Source organism: Notothenia coriiceps, unplaced genomic scaffold (assembly GCF_000735185.1).
Source record: "Notothenia coriiceps isolate Sejong01 unplaced genomic scaffold, NC01 NC01_scaffold00035005, whole genome shotgun sequence".
NCBI classification, from domain to species: domain Eukaryota; kingdom Metazoa; phylum Chordata; class Actinopteri; order Perciformes; family Nototheniidae; genus Notothenia; species Notothenia coriiceps.
Genome location: NW_011367706.1, coordinates 1 through 9348, shown reverse-complemented (window position 1 = coordinate 9348; position 9348 = coordinate 1). Strand labels below are relative to the sequence as shown.

Here is a 9348-nt window from a genome sequence, read left to right as displayed (position 1 = left end):
CTCCTGCCCCCCCCCCCACACTGAGTGAGTGAGTGAGTGAGTGAGTGAGTGCGTGCGTGCGTGCGTGCGTGTGTGTATGTGTGTGTGTGTGTGCGTGTGTGCGTGTGTGCGGAGCTCCGTGGATTGGTCAATAGCCCCCTGAAGAATTTTTTTTAAAAGAGAGATCTCCAACGAGGCGTTCTGGGGCAGCACAGACAGCTCTTCTCTGTGTTACTCCCTACAGGGTGTACTTTGAGGGGTTGAGACTCTGCAGACCGTTCACATGCAGAAGCTACAGAACACAAGGGGACGGGTCAGAACCAGAAAAGCATATGATGGGACCTTTAAATATATTTGACACATTATTTCAGAATGAGGATTAGTGGTTTGTAGCGCCCCCTGTGGGGGGCTGCAGTACTGCAGGTATTTGTACCAGAGAGTAGGACTTTCTGTTTCCCTGGAGGCTTCTCCCTCTCTGATCCTGCAGACTCCTCCTCTTCCTCTTCCTCTCCTCCTCCAGCTGATCAGACAGAACAGATGAATTAATGTCATTGGTTTCTTTGTTCAGTGAAAGAGAGATACAATTATTGTGAGAATAATGTGAGTTTTCTTTGCTTATTAATTACACTAACAAAGGTTTTAATGTGTGAATATATGATTCTATATATGTTCGGAATATTAACAACACATCGACCAATCCAAGCAAACCTTCCCTAACGTTTCCTGTTTAATTATATATGAAGGCAGCTCTCTCTCTGATTGGACACGCCTTTATTTTGAAAGGTGTTGGCCCAGGACCTTTATTGAAATGAGAGGCTGATGTTGCCATGGTTACCTCGAGGTTTAGGGGGTTGACAATGTCTCCGGGCGGATCACAGCGTGCCTCAGACGTTCCGTCCAATCGTATCTCTTCGAGGTACAGTAGCCACTTCCCATTGGACACCTCCCTCGGCCAATCAAACTCCACCTGTAGGTTGCCTAGGCGACCGAGTGGCTTCCCAATAACATGCACCTATCAGAGGATGCCGTGGGTTACCAACCAACCAGAACAAGAAGAAATGAGGGTCGTTGTCAGTAGTTACAGCAAGTCGTGACCGATGGACCGCTAGTTAGCTCGGAAGCTAACTCCAGGGCTAACATTTAGCAAAGTACTATTAAAGCAAAAGCATTTGGCGCTAACCCGCTACAGAGGCTAAGATGGCACCGCTAACACAAACATGGTGCGATGCGTTCAGGTGAATCGGGATGTTTTTGTTCTGACCTGGAGGCTGAAGAGCAGCAAACTGCCGACATCCTGCGTCCTCCTCATGGCCGACTCCCCGATCACATGACCGCTGAAGGAGGCGTGGCCTGGAGGGGTGACTCTGTCAGGTCAACCAATGAGAACAAGAGTTAACCTGAAATAACCTGAGATAGTTAGACTTAGACATACTTTATTGTCATTTCAACAAGACTCAGAGTGTACTATCAAAACGAAATATCGTTGTACTGGCTTACAGGAACAGGACAATATAAAAACTTACTAAAATTGTACATATAAATAAATAATAGTGACGTGGTGCTGATAAAATTAAAGATAAAGTGTGCGATTAAAATATAAAGACTTACTATACATATAAATAAAATAGACATACTATATATATATATATATATATACTATAACTCTATATAGTTACCCTGAGTTAGTTAACCAGAGTTAACCTGAGATAACCTCAGATAGTTAACCTGAGTTAGTTAACCTGAGGTAACCTCAGATAGTTAACCTGAGATTACCACAGGTAGTTAACCTGAGATAGTTAACCTGAGATAGTTAGCCAGAGTTAACCTGAGATAACCTTAGATAGTTAACCTGAGATAGTTAGCCAGAGTTAACCTGAGATAACCTGAGATAGTTAACCTGAGATAGTTAGCCAGAGTTAACCTGAGATAACCTGAGATAGTTAACCTGAGATAGTTAGCCAGAGTTAACCTGAGATAACCTTAGATAGTTAACCTGAGATAGTTAGCCAGAGTTAACCTGAGATAACCTCAGGTAGTTAACCTGAGATAGTTAACNCAGAAAACAAGGGGAACACCTTTCGGGGGTTAAAAAACCACCCTGGTAAGAATGGTTCCCAAAACCTCCACACCACGGCGGGGCTGGTGATGGTTCCGAAAACCATTCACCCGCCCCGGAGGGGGCAGGGGATCAGTAATCCCGGTGGGGGCGCACGGTGACGGCCAGGGGCAGACGCACACCGCCCCACTGGGGAGTTTTTTTTTTCCCGGGTTTCCGAATAGTTTTCAAGCCAGGTCCGGTGAACGGCAGCCACGAAGGCAAACCCGGGGGCAGGGCTCCCAGCAGAACCCCCGCGCGGGGTTCCCTGTCCCTCGAAGGGGCGGAGGGAGGTGGTGTTTCATCTGCTGGGCGGGGACTGCCGGGAGACGTGTGCTCGGGAGCCCAGGCTCAGGTTAAAAAGTGGCAGGTGAGAGCCCGTGCACCTCGCCTTTTACGAAGCAGGCACCGCTGGTATGGGGGTGGGGAGAAAGGTAGAAGCAGAGGCCTGAGAAAACAGCCAGAGCCTTTCCTTCTAAAACACCCCCATTTTGTTTCATAAAGGCACAGGGCAGAAGTCCCTGCAAACTCTCCTTATAAAAGTCGGGGGTAACAGTACCCCGGGCGCTCCATTTTTCCGGCTCCGGCCTCGCCGCAAGCGGGGGGAGGGACGGCTTGAACCCTCCGCACTGCCCCCGGAGGAGCAGGGGAGTCAGGTACCCGGAGGCGCACGGACGGCCAGGGCGGACGCCACACGCCACGGAAAGTCAGGGTTTTCCGAAGTTTTTCGAGCCGGCCCGGTTGAAACGCCAGCACGGTAGCACCGCAAGGAGCCTTCCAGCAGACCCCCCCCGCGCGGGGTTTTTTCCCTCGTTTCCCTCGGAAGAAAGGCGGAGGGGGGTGTTTTCATCTGCTGGCGGACTGCCGGGGAGAACGTTTGTGGCTCGGAAAGCCAGGGGCTTCAGAGTAGTTGGCAGTTGAGGAGGGCCGTGCCAACCTGCCTTTTTAACAAGGCGGGCAGCGCTGGTTATTGGGGGTGGCGAGAGGAAGGTAAGAAGGCAGAGCTGCAGAGAAACAGCAAGAAGCCTTCCCTCTAACCACACCCTCATTTTGTTCATAAGCACAGGGGCAGAGAGTCCCTGTTCAAAACTCTCTATAAAAGTGGGGATAAAACAATACTGCCCTCCGGGCGGCTTTCATTCCGCTCCGGCCTTTCGCGCAGCGGGGGAGGTGGCATTTGAAAACCCCTCGCCACCTGCCCCGGAGGAGGCAGGGAGTCAGTAACCCGGAAGGGGCGCACGGTGGGACGGCCAGGGCGAGACCGCCACACCGCACTGGAGTCAGGGTTCCGAGTTTCGAGCCCAAGGTCCCGGTGAAAACGCAGCCGGGAAAAAGCACCCGGCAGGAAATCCTCCAAGGGCAGAACCCCGGCGGTTCCTCGTTTTCCTCGGGAAGAAGCGCGGTGAGAGGTGGGTGTTCAATCTGCTGCGGAGCGGGGAAGAACGTGCTGCTCGGGAGCCAGGGCTCAGAGTTAGTGCAGTGGAAGCCCTTGCCAACCGCCTTTTTTACAGCAGGCACGCGCTGGTATGGGGGTGGAGAGAAGGTAGAAGCAGAGGCTGCAGAACAGCCAGAAGCCTTTCCCCTCTAAACAAACCCCTCCATTTTGGTTCATAAAGCCACAGGGCAGAGTTTTTCCCCTGTCAACTCTCTTTATATTCCTCCGCGAAGGGACCAGTTTGGGACATCGGAGCATGCCCAATTCGGCTTGTGGTTTGTCCTTTTTTCGTTAAATGGGGCTCAATAATGTACTGCCAACAACCATTAAATGGGTAAATGAGCTAGGTAATGTACTTGCAAAATTCACATTTTTATTTCCAAAAAAGCCTTGGAAAAAAAAAAACAACATTATCCCGTTCATGTCCTGCAAATATCATTTCTTTGGTTTATTTTTCCTATTTCAGGCAAATACATATCTTTTGTCCGTTCAGGGAGCAACCCGCAGTCTGGATTGAACCGACCGCCACCCAACGGAACAGGACCCGGGGGGAGGCTCCAATGGCGGGTCTCAAAATTTAACTATTACCGCAAGCTTGGCTGGACCCCACTAAGCCGTAGGAGACAGCCGGGCGGGACCAGCATGTCCTCTTTAAGGACAAAGTAAATTATTATTGCGCTTCGCAATTATCGCATATCTTTGGTTCGCTCCAGGAGCAACCCGCAGTCTGGGATTGGGAACCGTACCGCCAAAAGCACCGGAACATGGAACCGGGGAGGGAGGCCCTTCCCATGGCGGGTCAAGAATTTACGATTTACCGCAGCTGGCGGACACTAGCCGTAGAGAACACCCGGGGCGGGAACCAGGCATGTTCCCTCTTTAAAAAGACAAGGCATATATGCGCTCCGGCATTCGGCCGCATATCTTTGTCCGCTCCAGGAAGCACCGCCAGTTTGATGAACCGACCGCAGCCACCGGCACGAGGCCGGGCCGGCGGAGGCTTTCCGATGGCGGGTCGAAGTTTTGCATTCGATCAGTCTTGCAGACCAGCATAATGTGGTTGTACGCAGGATTCAAACAGGTAGTGGATGAAAGGTAGCCCGTGGCACGGGGCAGGGCATATTTTGGGTGAATGCCGCAGGCCGAACTTCAGCCGCCTATTATGCCCCCACAAGTGGAGGATGCAGAGAAAAAAAAACAGGTGTTTGTCTTGGCATTCCGCCCCGGCGAAGGTGGCGAGGTGGGAACTTCCACCCCCGCTACGACCCGTGGTGGGAACCCCTGAGTCAGACGGTTCGTCTTGGAAAGCTTCATTATCGGCTCGGCCTGGAGGTTAAGAGACACGCAGGGGTAACGGACATTCAGGGTTACCCCCACGCCAGCCCACGCAACACGGAGGAGCAGCGGGAGTTCTGGTACCCGGAGGGGAATGGCCGCAACACCGCACTGGAGTCAGGGCGTTTCGAGTTTTTCGGAGCACCGGCTCCCGGTGAAACGCAGGACTCAGCAGGAGCCTCCAGCGACCCGACGTTTCCCTCGTCCCTTCCCGGCCAATCAGGAGTCGAACCTCCAGTTCGGCGAGGGAACCGACCGGCCAGAAGGCACCGGCACGGAGGCCGGGCGGCGGAGGCCCTCCGATTGGCGGGTCGCGTTTGCAATTCGATCAGTGAGAAATCAGAAGGGGAAGGGAAAAAAAACTTGTTCTTTTTGGCTAGTTCCATCAAAAGGGGCTAAAATGTTAGAAATGTATCCGGAAGATAGTGCCCATTAAGGCGGGTAGAGTCCCTGACAACTCCCGCTCGCCATTCCTCCCAAATCTGAAAAAGTCAGAGTTATTTCTTGGACCAACCATCAAAAAGGGCTTAAAAGGTGGTTAAAATGATCCGAAGGATAGGTGCCTCATGGAGGCCGCGGTAGCAGTCCCCTGTTCAACTCCCCTTGCATTCCTCCACTCTCACAATAGTAACACTTTACTTTTTGGGAACCGCTACAAAACGCGCTAAAAGTGTTTGAAATGCTATCCGAAAATTGTGTCTCAACACTTCCTTGGACAACGCCCTGCATTCCTCCACGAGACCAGCCTTTTTATATAGTTCAGCTTATGAATTCCATCATCTCATTAAACCTTTTTAAAAGTCATACTTTGTTCTGTGAAGCGGATATTAAGCGGATATATGCACTCGTACTTCATATTGTATTACTGAAAAGCCGTATATTAGAGCACGTTTTTTTGCTATGAATAGATTTTATGCCTTCAAAATGTTGGCGTCGCGATTTATTCACCAAGTAAAAAGTGCGGTCCCGGGCCCTGGACCAGGGTTGAGAACACTGTTCTAAATCATCTGAGTAACGTCTACGGACCATATTTTCGTGTGGTGGTTTGTGCTGCCATCGTGTGCGCCTTTCTGTAGGCATCGTACTTGCTTCGGGCTGTTGCTTGGCTGTTGACCAAGTTCGGGGGCCCAATCTTCGTGCCGAAATTCACAATTCCTTTCCCTTTCCAATATTCGTGCTGTCCATCTGCGTCTTTCAATTTCGGTGGCAGTGTGGAAAAGGGCCTTAAAGCCTGTAGCGGATTATGAAAGAAGAATTGCTGCGAAGTTAGGGAGGCAAGTATTCAGCGAAGTTCTCAGCTCAACAGAAGTTGGAGGTCATTACTGTTGGTGCTACATTAGCACAACTAACAACATTGCCAACAAATTCTTCTTGATGAGAACATTTCTTTTGTGTCAATTGTTTAGTGACAAAGCTGGACAAAAAAATAAAGCTATCGGGGAGCAGAGTGACGTCATGAGGCAGAGGTAGCTTGCTGTGTGTGTGGTGTGTGTGTGTGTGTGTGTGGTGTGTGCTGTGTGTGTGGTGTGGTGCTGTGTGTGTGTGTGTGTGTGTTGTGTGTGTGTGTGCTGTTGTTGTGTGTGGTGTGTGTGTGTGTGTGTGTGTGTATCTGTGGTCCAACACCTTGGCATGTTGGTGGCTTTCGATCATGCATGGTGTCAGGGAGGTCGAGGTCGTCAGTACAGTCGATGGTCCACATGGTCGATGCGTGAGGCCCGTTGCGCCGCGCCCCACTTTGTCCCCAGATTGTGATGGTGCTTGCTGCCGTCCATGTAGGCTCTGGGCTATCCGAGGCCGGACCCCCCCACTCCGTCCAATACATGAGCTGCAGAGACAAACAACCACTGGTTCATGGTGGGACACACGCACAGCGTAGTCCAATCATCAAGGTTACTGTGGTTCTTCTTTCCAATTACTGGGTTGTTCATGCCTCAGCTCTCTTGAATATATTTTGCAGATGTCTGCCAGACTTAGACTTAGACAATTACTTTATTGGTCATTTTCACAAGCACGGAGTGTACTATTAAAACGAAATATCGTTGTACTGGCTTACAGGAACAGGACAATATAAAAACTAAAATTGTACATATAAATAAAAAATAGTGACGTGGTGCTGATAAAATTAAAGATAAAGTGTGCGATTAAAATATAAAGACTTACTATACATATAAATAAAATAGACATACTATATAGAAAATATGTGCGCAACAACAGCCCTCCACTTTAAAATATAATACACTGTACTCTGTCATATACTGTCATATATTCATTGTCCTAAGTTTTTTTGTATATTTAAATTAGGTGTATATACTTGTCTATAGTCTTTTTTAATGCTAAATAGTTTCTTAAAAATACTTTCCTTTTATTATTGTTATATTCTTGACCTACTCTCACAACTTTTTACAGCATAATACACCAAAGCAAATTGTATGTGTAAACGTACCTGGTAATAAACTTGATTTTGATTTGTATCCGTTACCATATTTATTGGATCATCTAAAGTTAAGCAGGAGTTGAACCGGTTTCCACTTTGTATGTTTTGTTTGGTTAAGTTCTGTGTAAGAAGACATCTTTGTTGTCTTTATTAATGAGTGAGCATGGTATGTGGTCATAAAATTACATTGGACGCCTCCAGGCACGAGTGTTGACAGCTCTATGCCGTGACATCATTAAGATACCACCGGTGAATTGAACACGCTGGCACATGACTTACCACACACACACACACACACACACACGCACACGCACACGCACACGCACACACACACACACACACACACACACACACACACACACACACACACACACACACACACACACACACACAGAGTGTCTTGGGGAGTTTTGGCCAGGGATGAACAGAGATCAACAAACAGCTATAAGAGCGTCCTCTCTCAGCTGGAGGTGAAGGGGGAGGGAGGGAGGGACACTGGCTGGTGTACCTACATACCAATAGTGTGACATGGCTCCACTCTCACTCCCTCACACAGAGTGAGGAGTCACGCTACATGAAGTCATTGTTTGGCACCGCAGCCTTGAAAGACCCGGACCTCCAGCATCAAACAGGTGTCTCGCAGTGACTCACCTCCACACACTGCTAGAGATCTTTGAATTAGCAATATTTTCCTTTTTTTAGTCTTTATTTTAATTGTTTCTTTATTATTCTTAGATAACTATCTTTTTTATTTAGATTATTTTGTATTTCTTTTTTTAGATTACTTCTACTGAGTTGGTCATCTGTTGTTAGGTTTCAAATGACTTTATCTCAATAATTCTGTTGCCCATGTAACCTTATTGTAATGATGTATTTATGTAGACATGCTGCATGTGTGCTCATATGCTTTTATTAATATTGAAAAGAAAAAAGATATAAGGGACGCCAAGTGCTCAGGCTGTAGAATTTCCATTAAATCCCACTCATATGTGGAGCAGCTTTTACACATGATGGTTGTGTTCCTACCCGTTGGCTGGGTCCAGGGCGAGGGAGCGAGGGTTGTCCAGCGAGCGCGGGTTGTCCAGGTCCTTACAGACCAGAACCTGCCGATACTGTCCGTCCAGCCGGGCCACCTCGATGCGGTTAGTGCCAGTGTCAGCCCAGTAGATGTTACGACCCATCCAGTCAACCGCCATGCCTTCTGGGTAATCCAGCCCGAACTCTATGACATGTTCGACAGAGCTGCCATTCATGTACGCTCTGCTGATAGTCTGAGAGGAAGAGAACGGAGTACGTGATTAATTAACAAAGTTCAAAATAATCAACTGTTTAATTGAAGAATGGAATGTAAACAACAAACATAAAATGTGTTCTGACTAGGGATGGGTATCGTTAGGATTTTATCGATATCGATACTGCTTATCGGTATCGGTATTTTTCGATACTCTTATCGATACTTTTCAATAATTTGGTGCTCAAAATTATAGACATGAATACAAGCTGTGAAGATTAAACAGTCATTTTATTGTAATTTTCTTGCAGAAATAACTGTATAACTTATACATTAGCTTCTCAGAAGCAGAAAAAAAAAAAAAAAATCACTTAAAGGGGCCTGGCTTGCCCTGTCATGCTTTTTGGGGTTTTCCCTCAGACAGAGGATGAAAAGAGGCATTTTTTAACATTTGTAAATCAGTTACATCTTCATCCAGATATTTCAAACTGACAACCTAGCTCGACAAGAGACCCTTAAAACATTGTCCAACAGTGACATCATGCAAAACTGTGATATGAAGAAATTGGTAAAAAGGCTAAGATGGCAAAAAGATAAAGGCGAGTACGTATATTATTCTGGATTGTACTTTTAAATCATCACAAAATAAATGATGTGCTGAACTGAAACACGTCAAAATGTGTCTGAAGGTTTAAACATAGAACAACGTATTTGAGCTTAAAATATGTCAATTCCTAGTAAACGACCAACAATTGCTGAACCATACTGTGAGCGGCCCGACCAAACAAGGAGGCAGAACGTCCAAGAATATAACCCGGTGTGGGCATTTTATTAAATTC

The 9348-nt window shown here is 47.6% G+C and overlaps 1 protein-coding gene across 1 annotated transcript; it reads right to left on the bottom strand.

Moving 5' to 3' along the window:
- Positions 1-354: 354 nt before the first annotated feature.
- LOC104962575 (uncharacterized) lies at positions 355-8549 on the bottom strand (the record flags this gene model as incomplete). The annotated part of the gene is made up of 6 exons (XM_010791026.1): positions 355-499; positions 815-991; positions 1241-1343; positions 3315-3595; positions 6468-6669; positions 8305-8549. Coding segments are annotated over 6 exons (1149 nt in total), but the record flags the coding sequence as incomplete, so codon positions are not given.
- Between the last annotated feature and the right edge of the window lie 799 nt (positions 8550-9348).